The sequence below is a fragment of the Rosa rugosa genome, chromosome 5, assembly GCF_958449725.1.
Source record: "Rosa rugosa chromosome 5, drRosRugo1.1, whole genome shotgun sequence".
NCBI classification, from domain to species: domain Eukaryota; kingdom Viridiplantae; phylum Streptophyta; class Magnoliopsida; order Rosales; family Rosaceae; genus Rosa; species Rosa rugosa.
Window position 1 is genome coordinate 9051716 of NC_084824.1, and position 14702 is coordinate 9066417.

Below are 14702 nucleotides of genomic sequence, written 5' to 3' on the forward strand. Positions count from 1 at the left end.
AATCGTATCCAGGATTCCATCGGCCTTGAGATGCTGGCGGACATCACGAACCCACCTGTGATATTCAGAGCCAGTTGTTCCCAATAGAGCAAAGTCCAATTTGTTTAGGTTACTCATCCTGAAAGAGAACAAGAAATTAGGGTTAGTTTCAGAGCGAAAAAGGCTACCACGAAAACAAATAAAATTTCTGAGCGTAGTCGCTTCCAAGAAATTAGGAATTTCCGAGCGTAGTCGCTTCCAAGAAATTCGATTCCAAGAGGGGTTGGATTAGATCGAAACAATGATGTTTGCGGTCGATCATTTTATCTCAACAAACTCTAAGTTTGGAGAACTCTACAAGCTCCAAGCTTGGAGTGAGCACGAACCCCCACAGTTCGGCTTAATTTGGTCTCCCCTATGATAAAGAAAGGGGGGTAGAAGAAGGGAGGTTGCAAGTCCCCGAAAAGAAGAGAAATTAAATGTAAAAACTCTAAAAAAAAACGGGAACTTTTAGAAAAAAAATACCTCAAAATAGGTCGCCGGAAAATTTGGCCTAAAAAATGGTCGGAAAATTCGCCGTAAAACTGTCGGAAAAGTCGTTGACCGGATGTTGACCGGAGGGTTGACGTGGCACTGATTCTGACGTAGCAGTGGTCCCTGTGCTGACGTGGCAGTGGTCAGTGTGCCGACGTGGCAGTGGTCCCTGTGCTGACGTGGCAGTGATGACGTGGCAATAGGTCCTAGGGCTGACGTCAGCAGGCTTTTGGGCTTGGGTCAGTGGGCTTCTGGGCCTGTTCCTTTCTTCTCTCTTTCTTCTTCTTTTCTTTTCTTCTTTTCTTTCTTTTCTGCCGGTTCAAGATGCAGCTGCTCAGGTGGCCGGTTCAAGTCATTTTAGGCCGATTTTTGGACTTTTTCTTCCGGTTCCTGAAACTTCATATCAAAGGGCTTCTGCTACCAAAATTTGGTGGAAATTGGAGGTCCGGAAGATGGTGAACCGGTGGAATATTTGCTGCGAGTTGTATGGAGCTTCCGGTGGCCGGTTCGGTAGGTTTCCGGCCGGTTCTTGGGGTGCCGCCGCCGGTTCTGGACTCCTGGAATCGAGTTGTTCAAGGTGTGAGGTGGAGGCAGAAAAGGCTTCAAGGTTTTGTATTCGGATTCAAGGTTTTTAGCTTCTTGAATCAGGGTTTGGCTATTTGTTTCAGGGTTAGGGCTTCGTGCTGATAACGTGTTTAAGGAAAACTGAATTGGGAGAGAATTGAGTCGTACTTTCATTGATAATAGGGGCCTCTTTATATAGAGGATTACAAACATAGAGATAGAGTTGTACATGGAAACATAATCGTACATTGATTGGATATCTCCTAAGATTCTCCGAGAATTTCTCTAATATAAACCCTATTTCAACTAGAGCAAGTAACCTCTAGTTTGGGCCAGACACATATTCTGGATTTACTTGAACAGTCAAGAAAATTTCACATAATTCAACTCACAAACTTTGTGATTTGTCTAATTGTGAACAATAAATATCTTTCACATCCAACTGATCCAACTGACAAACTAACTGTCTAATTGTGAACAATATATATCTTTCATATTCAACCGACGAATCGATGTCCAATTGTGAACAATAAATGTCTTTCACATCCAACTGGCTAATCGATGTCCAATAAATGTCTTTCACATCTAACCGACGAATCGATGTCCAATTGTGAACAATAAATGTCTTTCACATTCAAATGACGAAACCAATTTGTTGATGTTCATAATACCGCCATATGATGTCGGCTTCCGATAACGTGGACTAGGATCCAATCTTCCGATATGTATAGAGTTCACGAAATCCCGCTAATCTGTCAAGAGAAATACAACGGCGTCAAGAGGGGAGACTGCGGTTGGCGGTCTTCTCTCCTACGATGCTAAAGTTAGGTGATGTACTTGTATTGACAAATGTAGCGGTAGATAGCTATTAAATGCGTAATGAATGAAGAGAGAGAAGTGGACCTTTTATAGGTGAAATAGTGAGTTACCTCACTCTTGTTTTCGATGTGGGACTTATATACTTCAGTTTGCTGAGTTTTGGTCCTTTCTGCAGAGACAACTTTGGGTGGCGCTTGTCGGCGCGTCGAGGCATATTTCGGCCTGGAGTTGGCTTGCCGGTGAAGGTTGTTTTGCTGTGTTTCCAGGGGTCACACCGTTGAAGTCATTCCGACAAGGTGACATGGTTAAGTATGAATGCTGATTATGGCCGGCAAGTATTATGTATGTACACAATTGTTCCATTGTCAACAATAAATTTTATTCACATCCAATCGACGATCAGATTGTAAATTTTAATAACAGTTTAGAAAAAACGCACATGTAGTTCAAAATTGGAAATGAGATCTAAAGTGTGATTTAAAAACCCACTTCAATAGAGACTATTTACTTCATAGCTAAAATGTGATGTATAAAATGTTAAGATATAATTATGAACTCAACGTGATGTGAGGATGCATTTAACTAATCAATTTGTTAGGATTAGCTTGTACTTAACACAAAATACAAAATAAAGGGATACAAACACAACTCGCTCACACGAATTGTGTCTCTAACTTTTGAATTGTGTGATGTGAGGATCCTTTGATTCATTCTTCCCACAAGTGCCATTCATCTTCTATTGGTCACCATTTTATGAGTTGGTAAATGGAGATGAATTAGGTTCTATTATTATGCAAATCATGATTTTAAATGAATGAGTTAGTAGGATTTGAGAAGCTCTTTCCATGTTCCATGTTTTGGTCATAGTGGGAAACATAATTACAATAAGTACGTGAGGAAGACTATCAAACAAATGGATATTCCAACAAAATATGAATGGCTCCTTTTCGAACCCTATGAAAGCTTGTCATAGAAGAAACACAATGGACCACTGAATCACTAACCTCACTTGGCTTTGCTTCTTCCTCTCTTTCTGTTCTGATCATCTCCATGCCAATGCCTTTTCATCTTCTAAAAAGAACTTGTTCAAAAGTATCAAGTGAGGGTTGAACTGCCTTTTTACTGGGAATGTATTATTGGGCTTGTTTCTTTGTCAAACATGGAAATATCAAGTAAAAGTAGAAGGGCCACCAAAAGAGGCCCATCATCTCATGCAAGGATCTATTCCCAACTTTAGGGTTCTTGTTCATGTGACCGGCGGATGGCCAACCTTAGCCATCTATCTAATTTTTCTTCATTATGGTACTATTGAGTTGTGAGAAAAGAGTTGTGGATTGGTATTCATGGCAAAATTTTATAATAGCAATGGAAGTTGGAGAAGGAAAATTCAAAGTCAAAAAATTAGAGGCGAAATCAAATAGTAAATACTCGTAACTACAAGAACTACGTCACTTTCTTGAAAGAAACAATCGCACATCCCACTCTTGCTGCACACAAATACACAAACTATATACAGGGCTCTGCTTCATTCACCTATGCAGAAAATAGTAATTTAATAAAACTAAAACAAGAACCAAGAATACAGAAGACAATTCACATACAGTTGAAAGGAACTGAGAATGGGTAATTGGGTGAATTGGGATTGGAAGATTATTGGACATGTAAATGTGGATCCAATCTGGAATGTCGAATTATGTCCACATTATTCTATTCCAGCTGTTTGCAAACTCCTGAGTTTCTTTTGGGCCCATCTGTTCCTCTGTGGGAAGCTCACTGTTCTAGCTGTGCATGAAGGTGGAGCCTTAATCAGATTCATCATCATCAACCCTTTTCCTTAATTCCTTGATTAATCTTCTTAATGATGAACACCATCATTCCACTTTCCAAGCATAAACCAATAAGGAAAACCCAGATGACCCACCTGCATTATCATCATCCTCATCTTCTAATCCAGACCTTGACTTTTGATGATTAGTCAAAACTGGGGTTGTTGTTGATAAAGAACACTCTGCAGATTCTGATGGTATTGGCTTGAATATGAACATTCCGTACCTTGGACCAGAGCTAAAGAGCCAGTCATGAACATCATAATAGACTTCAACTTTGGTTTTGTTCACATCAACCGACTCATTTCCTCTGAATTTCCATTGAAGGTGCTTCACATGAATGGCTTGGTTGCCATCAATCTTTATCTCCAATTCTGGATCAGACCCGGACCCGGTTACAGAATTGTTGTTGTTGTTGCTGCACTCAATTAAAATCTCATGAAACTTTCCCTTTCCCTTTCCCTTTTCCTTTTCATGAAACTTGATTCTTGTTGAGTACTTCCTCTTACCAAACAAATGCTCCTTCCTTGAAACCAAGATTGGTTCAATCAGTGATGGTCTGCAACCTGTTCTTCTATACGCATCCTTCTTCTGATCACCAACAAGCAACACCACTTCTTCTTCACACACAATGGCAACATAATAGTCCGACTGTGGCTCGGTTTCGCCATTGAACTTTGCAGCTTTTAGGTCCCAGACAACATCCACTGTGATCCCATCCACCATGAATTGTTTGGCGCCTGTCTTCCTCCAAAAGTACCAGGGCTTCAGCTCAACCTTGCATCTATAGTCATCCTCTCCTTCTTGGCTTTGAACAGAAACAGAGAGGCCATGTAGCAGAAGATTCTTGCACCAAGTAATAGTGATCAAACGACACTGACCAGCAATCTTGGTACTATAAACAGACATACACACACTCTGTCCTGACCTGATCACCGCCGCCGGATCATGATCAACCGGCCTTTGATGAGTAACACCGGCCGAAAAACAAGCAGGAATTCCAATTGCATCATGCATATTGGTTACACAATGAAGTGTACAAAACACTCGAGAATAATCAGACTACTATAAGGTGATCGGGAAAATAGATGAACGAGATGATCAAGAGTTTGTGATCTCACCCACAAGATTTGGTAGAAAGCTTTTTCAGGGCAACATGTAATCAGCAAAAGTAGGATGACCCAATTGGACCAGTTTCAAAGCTGGCAGAGTTAAAAGAGGCAGGGAAGTGAGGGGTGGGTAAGACTTAACACGTTTTGGTGCAAGCCGTGTAGGCTAGGCTTTTTCAATCTGTTACTCCCTTTCTGATTTTAACAAAACCCACTTTTTTCTTCTTGGAAGTGGTTTGGCTTCGAGATTGGTTTGATCCCCATAAATCTATCTTTTTCATGCATGGAGAAAAGCAACTCACCCCTTTTTTTCATAAGGATATGAATTTCATGTGACACTACTGGAAAATAAACAACTAAGACTAGGGGGAGCGTATGGGTGTGGTAAAGAGGGATTGTGAAAAATTAAACTTTATACAAGAATTTGGATTTACGATGTGTGGTTATTATACTTTCACATGACTTGATTTGTTTAAGCTTTGTATAGTTCACCAGGGTTTTTTCACCTCAGCAATGAACGGCATACGGTAAAAAAATGGAGTACAGTGTACTATACTGCAGAGTTGTGGTGGGGAAGGTAAATTTGCAGCACCGTATATAGAAAAGACATGTAGGACGGATGTGACACAATTAAACTTTCATTGATGCCAACTGAAGCTTCAATTATCAGTAATTCAATACGGCAATTCCTATATATATATATATATATATATATATATATATATATATATATATCCGCACATTGTACAAACCAAAGCTGAGCAAGAAGCACTGATGAATGAAAGGTAATTCAGATTATATTAGACTCAGCTTCAGGTGGCGCGAGATCATTAAGCTTTTACAGAGAGAAAAAATGACTACCTGGTTAAAGAATCTAACGTATACTCAGCATGGATTAGACCATCAACAGCTTTATGTATAGCCTCAAATTCAGTGAGGATTAAACCCTCGACAGCTTTATGCAGATTCAGTGAGGATTAGACCCTCACAGCTCGTGTATAGCTGTGCAAGTGCAGGGTTTCCCAGTCAACTGACCTAGGCCTATCCACTGTTGCATCTAAAATGATTGAGATCAATTATCATTACGGTGATGTCATCCAAGCTACCCCTACTCAAAGCAAGGTTCACAAGCTCCTTGCAAGCAGTCACCAGTCCACCAGAGGCGGGTCTCATTTTATATCCACTGTTCTCTTTTATGGGAGATTCACTCTTCATGTTTACTCGCTTAACCAATGATATTCTCCTTGACTTTGATGGAGGGCTTTCATTTTCACTTGCAAATTCGTTCTCACCACAGGTAGGTCTGATTTTACATCCACACTTCTCTTTTATGGGAGATTCAGTCTTCATGTTTACTCGTTTTACCATTGATAGTCTTCTTGACTTTGATGGAGGGCTTTCATTTTCACTTGAAAAGTCATTATCAGCATCTTTAGAGCCAAAGAGTGTCTTCTTATAGCCTGGAGATTGCATCCCTTCTGGCTGTTTAACCAAGGAAATCCTTCGCAACTTCGATGAAGGGCTCACATTGACAAAGCCATAGTCCTCATTATTATCTATCAGTAGTTCTCCAGGGGATTGAGTCCCTTTTGGTTGCTTAACCAATGAAATCCTCTGCAACTTTGATGAAGGGCTGTGCCTAACACAGCCACTCTCATCATTATTATCTTTCTGGAGTTCTCCTGGGGATTGGGTCACCTTTGGCTCCTTAACCAACAAGGTCCTTCGCAACTTTGATGAAGGGCTAACACTGACACACAGATGGTCTTCATCATTATCTTTCAGTCCATTTCCTGGAGGTGCCATTTTCTTCTGTACTGAACATGTTCGTGTCGCCATGTCAATTGCTTCTTGGTTGCCAACCTAGATAAAATGATAAGCACAAAATTTAGAAGGGATTGATTTTCAAAAATTTTGACAGGAATGTGGCCTAAGATATCTCAAATTCATGCAGCAGGCAGAATGTTAAACAACAATAAGGATTCCGCCAAGAATGCATATACATAATAAGTTAATAACACACTGTAACACATTGTGACACAATACTTGAGTATTCAAACTATTGAAAAGCATATACACGATTGATTTCACAGTTAATCTCTACATATCTAAGTCCTACTATCAATGGGACAATTAATTAGCTTATTCACCAAGCGTCAGTTTAATTCTCTGGCCTGCAGATATAATGAGTCATGTGTTGCATTGATAAAGCAATAACAGAACCTAGAACAATTAAATAGCTTATTCACCACAGCAGCATTTTAAGTCTCTGCCCAGGAGATATAATGTATGCCATGTGTTGCATTGATAAAGCAATAACAGAACCTAGAACAAACTTAAATGCTATATGAAATACAAAAAATCTTAAACGGAAACTTGCATATAAATGATATTATAATAACACAGGTCATGATCATTGAATGTCAATGCTGGAAAAGGAAGACACTCAAGATGAAAATTAGCCCAAAATAGGGAACTGAGCCTATATAATATATGATATATATATACACATATTTTCATATGAGTGATATGATGGATGCCATTCCAGTGCCTCACAAGAATATCAGCAAATCTATTGAAAAGGAAAGTCAATGCATTAAGATGGACCTAGGACTGGTCTAGATAAGAATGCACACGCAGGTGGTGAAACAGGCAACAAGAGAACAAGAAATGATTGCCAGATCTGCCCCAAATTTGAAATATTTTCCATGGATTTGTCATGGACGAAAACTTCACTCACCTTTTCCCACAGTCCATCCGAAGCTAATACAACAAATTCCATATCTGGAGTCAGCTGTAAGACATTTGTTTCAGGCTCACCCAGCACCCAGCTCTTCAGATGAGCATCTCCTATGCTTCTTGAAACAGAAAGAACCCCATGGACCCTCCATGCTCCTCTGTGGAACTCCACATATCCTCCCTAATCACGGAATCAACATTTACCATCACAAGACATTCCTAAATTATCTGCCAATACCATGCAATCTAGACAGTATGTACCTTATCCTGTATTCTTTGGCGTTCGCCCTCCTGTGCCGCAGTATGATCTCTTGTAAGTGCTTCGGCCACTCCACCTCTGGAGAGAACAGCCCTACAATCTCCCACGTTCGAAATAACCACCTCCTGCTCATCGACTAAGGCAGTTACACAGCAGGTACCACTCCCTACACCCTGCATTCACTCGCAGTAATCAATCAACAGGTTCATAATACAAAGGCCACGACAGAGAATAATCAATCAACCAACCAACACCAATTTTATGCATGGATAATATTTTCGAAGCAATTGGACTTAAGTTGTGTGATACACAGCTAGGCATTAAGGGCGCTAGAGAATTCAGAATTGCAATTACCTGTTTCAAGAACTCGTGATCTGTTTTCAGATACCCAGCTCTAAAGGCCTCTTCTTTTTCTGTACAAGCATCCATCATTTCAAGAATGTTAGTGTGCAAATTCTCAGCAGCAAACTCTGCAGCCTTACTACCACCATGCCCATCATAAACCCCAAAGAAACCCTACACAATTTCAGTAACACAATAATCAAACTCTTGAGAATTATCAAATACATATAATGGAAAAAACCCATCAGGATTTTTGATCAAATTGATTGATTGCTTACTCTCTTTGAGTTGCCTTGTAAGCAAGAAACAATCTTATGCGCGTCTTCCATAAACTTCTTCTTGCCTTTGGCGGAGGAGACCCCAACTCCGATCCCACTGAAGCAAACGACGCCGTTTCGCGGCGCCAAGTCACGCTGCTTCTCGGTTTTAATTTCTTGCAGGACGTTTGGGATCTCAATCTTCGGCGGTCGCTTCCGCTTCAGAGAAGAAAATGCGGTAATTGGATCCAGCGCAGCGGCGATTGAAGAAGTGTCGGAATGTGAAACGGCAGCGTTTTCTGTGGTCGTCGTCATTGTAGTTGTAGTTGTGTGAGGAAGAGAGGCTGCAACGGCTATAAAGAATGAAATATTTATTGGGTAAAGTGAGTGAGGAGTCAAGAGCAAGGAATGAGAGCGGTTAGGGTTCGTGGGGTCAAAGTTGCGAGCCGTTACAAGTGTGGTCAAGAATTTGAAACAGCATAGCTGGAGTGGGGAGTAATTACAAAATGTTTGTTGCAACTTTGTAACAATGTTTGACTCTTATTTTAGCCCACCAAAGAATCTTCTTTTTGTCCGGGTGATTTGATCTTTTGGGTACAAAATTATTTGTTATCGTTATAATAAGATAGGTGCCATTGAATCATCAATGTACATAATAAGAACAACACGTAACAACATAAGATACAAAAATTAGAATTATGGGATTGTAACCAATCTAGGAAATTTCCATTTCAAATCTATTGAGTCTGATTTCATAACCATTCCGGCGAACTCATTTGCCACTTGATTCAACTCTGCAATATAGAACATAAGTAAGAACTAAAAGAGATTTGTCAGAGAAATACCAGGAATTTATCGAATAGGTGCCTGTTAGAGACTCGATTGCCCTACTTGTTGGATAATTGATGTACAGTTTATTGCGCATCTAATTTAATTTCAATTTGAGAAAACTCAAGTTATAACACTAGTTGTACCTATTCGACTATTGATTTAATTAATTTTTTTTTTTTAAAAGATGATATTGTGAGAGTGATTATTAAAATGAACCATTTCTATTTTAAAGTGAAAATGTGAGGATTCGTTAATGTCATAAAGGTAAAAAAAGAAAAAAAAAAAGATTAAAATTATGTTAATTTAGGAGGACCTTTGTAAAAATTATAAACAAATTGATAAAGTATAATCTGAATAGATAGTTGTCAGAAGTTGGGGATGTAGCTCAAATGGTAGAGCGCCCGCTTTGCATGCGGGAGGTACAGGGTTCGATCCCCTGCATCTCCAATAGAGACTTATTTTTTTCTGTTCAAAACAAAAGAGGTTTGGAATAAACCAGTTCTTGTATTTTGTTTGAGATGTAACTCGCCATATAGCCGTCTTAGCTCAGCTGGTAGAGCGCGTGGCTTTTAACCACGTGGTCGTGGGTTCGATTCCCACAGACGGCGTCTTTTGCTTAATATTTTTTTCTTTTACCGCCAAGTTGGTGCACCCATCCGACGTCGTTTGGCTTTCAGTTGGGCGCACTGAACTGCCTGGTACCTTATTTCTGTTATTTCCCACTTGAACGGAAAAGGTCGTCGCATATTTTATCGGCAAATTGACTTTTATCTCCTTCCACTCAACTCTCTCCGCCTGAAAACTTCCTCCCTCCTCCTCCAAACTTCCCCCAATGCTTCTCTCTGCTGCAATCACTCACCAACACCCCTCAAATTCCACTTCTACCCTCCTCATTTCCCCTATTTCCCCCAAACTCCCCTCCACCTCCCTCAAACCCCCTCACCGACCTCACCTCCTCCCCAACGCCTCTCTCCAGAACCCTACCCCCCAAACCATCCGCCACGTCACCCGCATCCCCTCCGATGATGCCGACCCCGGAACCAACAACTCCATGGTCCCCTCCGCCTCCGCCGTCGCCTCCGCCATCCGCCGAGCATCCACCTCCCCCGTCGACTTCATGCAGAGGATCGACAAGGACCAGAAAAACGGCATCGTTTTGCCTAGCTCCGACTTCCAGCGACTCTGCATTCAGCAGCTCGACCTCTTCCGCCGTATCGTCCATCCCGACGCTCTCCTCTCGGTCAGTCTCTTTCATTTCACTACCCATATTAGCTCAATTCATTTTTCCAATTATTAATTTTGTTGTATTATTTCATCAAGGTATATGTAAGACCAGCTGGTAGCTATGTGATGGACCGATTAGAGCTGCGTAGAGTGACTTGCTATCCCGGCGTGAATGCATCAGATATTGTGATTTTAGTTGGCAGTTTTAGTGTTGCAACCGGTTTTCGTGCCGCGGAGGCAGTTCTTTCCAATCACAAAGTAAATAGCTGATGAACTTGAGTGATGTAGTTGTCTAGTTGCAAATTGAAGTGTTAGTGACTCAGTGGATGTGTTTTGTTGGAAATGAATTGTGCAGGTGGAAGTTATAGCAGAGTGTAAAGCTATGGTTTTTCCTATGGTGAAGCACCCTTTTGTGGTGGGGTTCTTGGTTGCTGAGTTACCCAGGATGGAAATGCCGTCACCGGGGAGTGTCCTGGGTGAAGGCTGTGATTTGGTTCACTGCCCCACTCCTGAGGAAGCCTATGCTTCGCCTCAGGGATCCGATGCCATATCTTGGGATGAGTACTCTTTGGAGAATGAACCGGATCGAGTAGTGACAATGTACAAGTTTAGTGCGGAGCAGAGATCAATTGCTATCAACATTTCTCGGTCTTTAGCTATGGCATATGTTATGGATCAGGTAGTTTACAAGGTTATGGTTCCGATATCTTTGTCTTTTCAAGTCTATCTCATTTTGATTTTGGGGGGAAATGTTTATCTGTTTCTTATGCAGAAAGCAATGTTACTCCAGAAATCATCGTGGCAGAATAACGTAAGGATGAGCAGTCTAGTTGAGCAGGTAAGAAAATTTTTGTAGTATTTGGGTTTTGCATTTACTTGTGGGAGTGATTGTAATTTTTTCTTGTTATTGTGTTTTGCAGATTCGTGGTCCTCTTTCTAGCATTCGAACTTTGAGTAAAATGTTGTCCATGCATACAAAGAGAAGTGAGGTTTGCCTTCTAATATAACCTTCCTTTTAAGTTTCAGCTAATCTGTATAAATTCCATATCCTATATTTACATTGGAATGATATGCTTATGTAGATTTCTTATGACATTGTTGAAGATATACTGGTACAAGGCGATCAAGTGAAAGATACCCTTCAGCAACTCCAAGATGCTGTTTACTTGACTAAGGCAATCAATCTTTCTCTCTCTGAGACTGCTTATTACTTCAAAATTTTGAAGCTCTTCTTGATTACTGAATTATAGTTGGTTGCTTTCATAGTCCAAGACACATTGACCTTTTCATGTTAATTCTTTTCAGGCTAATATTATGCGCTATAGCGAACAAGACTCTACATATGTATATCCTGACGCACGGAGATCTCAATTATTGAATAACTTGCCAAGTGATAGTTCCAGCATTAAGATGCAACTTTCTGGTGAACAACTTTCTCTAAAAGCTCCAACCAAAGATATAGAGATGCCGATGCCACCTCTAGCCCTTGCTCCTTCACAGCAAGATGGAATTAGGTAGGTATAATTCTGAGGTTCATTACTTGAGATGATAAACAAAAAACTGACTGTATCACTTTTGATTTCACAAGTGCATGCAGCTCCTTATGAATGCTTGGCATGCGAGATAACTAAGTTGATTTCTTTTAGTCTTTAAGCATGAATTTTCTTGTGTCTTATGCTTGTCAATTATGTCAGGAAGACCGTGCAATGTTTCTGATATACTGGTAGATTTGGTAGAAGCTGTAAGACCTCTTGCCCATGACCAGCAGCGTAGAGTAGAACTGAGCGAACTTGAAAAATCTTTGGAAGTAGCTGTAGAAGAACCTGCTTTACGACAGGCTCTGAGCAATTTAATCGAAAGTGCATTATTGCGTACGCATGCTGGGGGAAAGGTAGAAATTGTGTCTACTGGAGCTCCAGCAGGTGGTGCTCTTGTAGTAATTGATGACGATGGGCCTGACATGCATTATATGGTAAAAATCACAAACTTTGAACTCTGTTATCTTTATCTTCTATACATTTACCATTTGTTACTCACCGCCTGTTGAGAGTACCCACAGTTACATGTTTTGAACATTCAAAAAGTTTAGGGGTGTGGTAATGCAAAGTAGATTTGGATGTGACTTTCTGTTGAGATGAAGCAGCAGATGCTTTACGTTACTGATAGTTCATACTCTCAATTAGTTTTGCTTGCAACAAGCTAGACTTGCTTACTTGGAAACTAAATAGGGTTTCTTCTTTCTGATAATTTGTATTTCTAAACAAAACCTCAATACCTGCAATTTTGTAAGTTCTGTTCCAATTTTGGCCAATATTAATCTTTCTCATGAATTGTACTTTTGGTGTTTTCAACTTCAGACACAGATGCATTCCCTCGCACCCTTCGGAACTGATCTCCTCTCAGAAAATATGGTTGAAGACAACATGACATGGAACTTTGTTGCTGGGCTGACTGTTGCCCGCGAGATACTTGAAAGTTATGGTTGTGTAGTCCGTGTCATATCACCCCGGAATAAAGATGCTGCCCTTGGAGCAGGTGGAACTCGAGTCGAAATCTGGCTTCCTTCTCTCATGGAATTCTCTGGTATTGATGGCCCTCTTCAGGATGAGTAGACCAACAAACAGATTAGTCCTGCTGCCTCTGTTTGACTATTAGTGAGAATGCGGTGGTAGAATTTGGGAATTCTTTCCTTGATCATGCAGGATGCTTCCAATATTTGCGATTTGGAGCAAGTAATTTTGTATAGCTTTTCTGTCTTTCCACATCATGCACAGTTTATACAGAAATAATTGAAAAGAATTAGGGCTACTGAAAGCCCCATATATATATATATTGAACTGGTTCCAAAAATTTTATCATTCTGTATGACTGTGTGAAAAGGTTAAAGCTTACAAAGTACTGAGTACTGGCTAATTAAAGGGACTTGATTTTCTGAGGAATTCTTTTTTTTTTTTCATCAAATAATTCTTCACGTGTGCTTACTTGGCTTCCATGCATGTATTTATTCAGATAATTTCATAGTGGTGCGATAGGTATTACCCGTGCTAACTAGTTCCAGTTTCAAGTGATACCACGTTAATGTTATGTTTCAAAAAACGAAAAACACAAAATTTTGTTCTTCAACCTTCTGCATCCTCTTCTTCTTCCAACCAGTTCAGAACACCACATCGGTGAAATCTTCGACTGCTTCTTCGAAGCTCAGATCTCTTCAGTTGTCAGCATAGGAAGCTCACCTTCTTCGACAATATCCTCGGCCACGTACACATATATATGTTACACTAGACGGCGGCGTTAGTTCGTGCGACTTGACGGCGGCATCCACGTGGATTGAATTATGTCCTCAATGGTTTGAACCATTGAGGACATAATTTAGTAAACTGAATCATATTGAAGCCATTGATTGTGGTAGTTAACTCAATCTTAATGAAGTCAATTTAGTATATACTATATAGAATCTCATGTCAAAATTAAGTGATTATGATCATATTGATATTAATTTGACTTGCAGGAAACTGAGGTACGTGCTCCTCTACACGGAGAGGACTGGACGCCATCTCCGGCACAAACCCTGCTCGCGAGTCAGTTGGGGGTGCCGGAAATGCAGAAAGTCTTTTGCGGTGAGAGCTGACCGTAGAACTCACGGTAGAATTTCGGGCAAGTTTGAACCAATACAAATCTACAATGTCTTACACATAGAGCCATTGTTGAAGCTCTCTTGATTAGGCCTCTGATTAGTGATTAACTGATTGCACGAGAACATACATATATGCATGCAATTTTTTTTTTCATGTTCATATTTTATTTCACTTGCTGGGAAACAGTAAGACATGACCATGAGTGTGAGAATGGATAGTGCACCCAAATTGGTGCAGGCCTACCAAACTCTTAGTCGCGCCAAAACCATTTCATTTTTGCGGAATCTGAGTAGGTCGACAATCAAATTCCATAGAGCCATTTTGTCATGGTCACGACTCACGAGGTCACAGTACTCCCACTTATTTGCTTATTGAAGTTTTAAATGGAGCTGAAACTGTCCTTTACTTTTTCATTTCTTGCAAACAGAATCTTTCAAGGGATAGATGAGATGAACTATAAGATCATCTTGTGATAAATTGCGAATAAGTACAGAGTCGATCAAGTATTTCTAGTAAAATTATCAAGACATTGTTCGTTCCATATAAACTTAATTACAGACCAAGTTTCATGCAATGTATGCACT

The 14702-nt window shown here is 40.3% G+C and overlaps 3 protein-coding genes and 2 non-coding genes across 6 annotated transcripts; 3 read left to right on the forward strand and 2 right to left on the reverse strand.

Annotated features, from left to right (window-relative positions):
- Positions 1-3297: 3297 nt before the first annotated feature.
- Positions 3298-5144, reverse strand: LOC133712140 (uncharacterized). The gene has a single exon (XM_062138229.1). It carries the CDS (start codon positions 4737-4739, stop codon positions 3768-3770), a length of 972 nt encoding a protein of 323 aa, XP_061994213.1. The 5' UTR covers positions 4740-5144; the 3' UTR covers positions 3298-3767.
- Positions 5145-5531: 387 nt separating this feature from the next.
- On the reverse strand, positions 5532-8815 carry LOC133712139 (probable protein phosphatase 2C 14). The gene is made up of 5 exons (XM_062138228.1): positions 8450-8815; positions 8184-8345; positions 7832-8002; positions 7572-7751; positions 5532-6694 (listed from the first exon to the last, which is right to left on the reverse strand). The coding sequence occupies exons 1-5, from the start codon at positions 8741-8743 to the stop codon at positions 5873-5875; spliced, it is 1629 nt and encodes a 542-aa protein (XP_061994212.1). The 5' UTR covers positions 8744-8815; the 3' UTR covers positions 5532-5872.
- An 818-nt stretch (positions 8816-9633) lies between these two features.
- Positions 9634-9706, forward strand: TRNAA-UGC (transfer RNA alanine (anticodon UGC)). Its single transcript has one exon. It is a non-coding gene; the product is annotated as a tRNA-Ala (tRNA).
- An 88-nt stretch (positions 9707-9794) lies between these two features.
- On the forward strand, positions 9795-9867 carry TRNAK-UUU (transfer RNA lysine (anticodon UUU)). Its single transcript has one exon. It is a non-coding gene; the product is annotated as a tRNA-Lys (tRNA).
- Positions 9868-9988: 121 nt separating this feature from the next.
- LOC133711079 (chloroplast sensor kinase, chloroplastic) lies at positions 9989-13315 on the forward strand. 2 transcript variants are annotated; one of them, XM_062137251.1, is made up of 9 exons: positions 9989-10499; positions 10580-10741; positions 10839-11162; positions 11256-11321; positions 11404-11467; positions 11588-11658; positions 11789-11997; positions 12182-12455; positions 12841-13315. In XM_062137251.1, the coding sequence occupies exons 1-9, from the start codon at positions 10092-10094 to the stop codon at positions 13093-13095; spliced, it is 1833 nt and encodes a 610-aa protein (XP_061993235.1). In that variant the 5' UTR covers positions 9989-10091; the 3' UTR covers positions 13096-13315. The 2 variants fall into 2 exon arrangements, with proteins under 2 accessions (XP_061993235.1, XP_061993234.1); XM_062137250.1 differs by having other exon boundaries at positions 9990-10499; positions 11404-11472; positions 11566-11658.
- Positions 13316-14702: the final 1387 nt, after the last annotated feature.

What these genes read in the sequence shown, in the direction of transcription:
- LOC133711079 (XM_062137250.1), top strand. Translation starts at nt 10,092, where the DNA reads ATGCTTCTCTCTGCTGCAATCACTCACCAACACCCCTCAAATTCCACT. An exon ending in ATCCCGACGCTCTCCTCTCG is followed by an intron (nt 10,500 to 10,579) that starts GTCAGTCTCTTT and finishes TATTTCATCAAG; the next exon opens with GTATATGTAAGACCAGCTGG. An exon ending in TCACAGCAAGATGGAATTAG is followed by an intron (nt 11,998 to 12,181) that starts GTAGGTATAATT and finishes TATGTCAGGAAG; the next exon opens with ACCGTGCAATGTTTCTGATA.
- LOC133712139 (XM_062138228.1), bottom strand. Translation starts at nt 8,743, where the DNA reads ATGACGACGACCACAGAAAACGCTGCCGTTTCACATTCCGACACTTCT. An exon ending in TACAAGGCAACTCAAAGAGA is followed by an intron (nt 8,346 to 8,449) that starts GTAAGCAATCAA and finishes GAAATTGTGTAG; the next exon opens with GGTTTCTTTGGGGTTTATGA. An exon ending in ATCACGAGTTCTTGAAACAG is followed by an intron (nt 8,003 to 8,183) that starts GTAATTGCAATT and finishes GAGTGAATGCAG; the next exon opens with GGTGTAGGGAGTGGTACCTG.
- LOC133712140 (XM_062138229.1), bottom strand. Translation starts at nt 4,739, where the DNA reads ATGCATGATGCAATTGGAATTCCTGCTTGTTTTTCGGCCGGTGTTACT.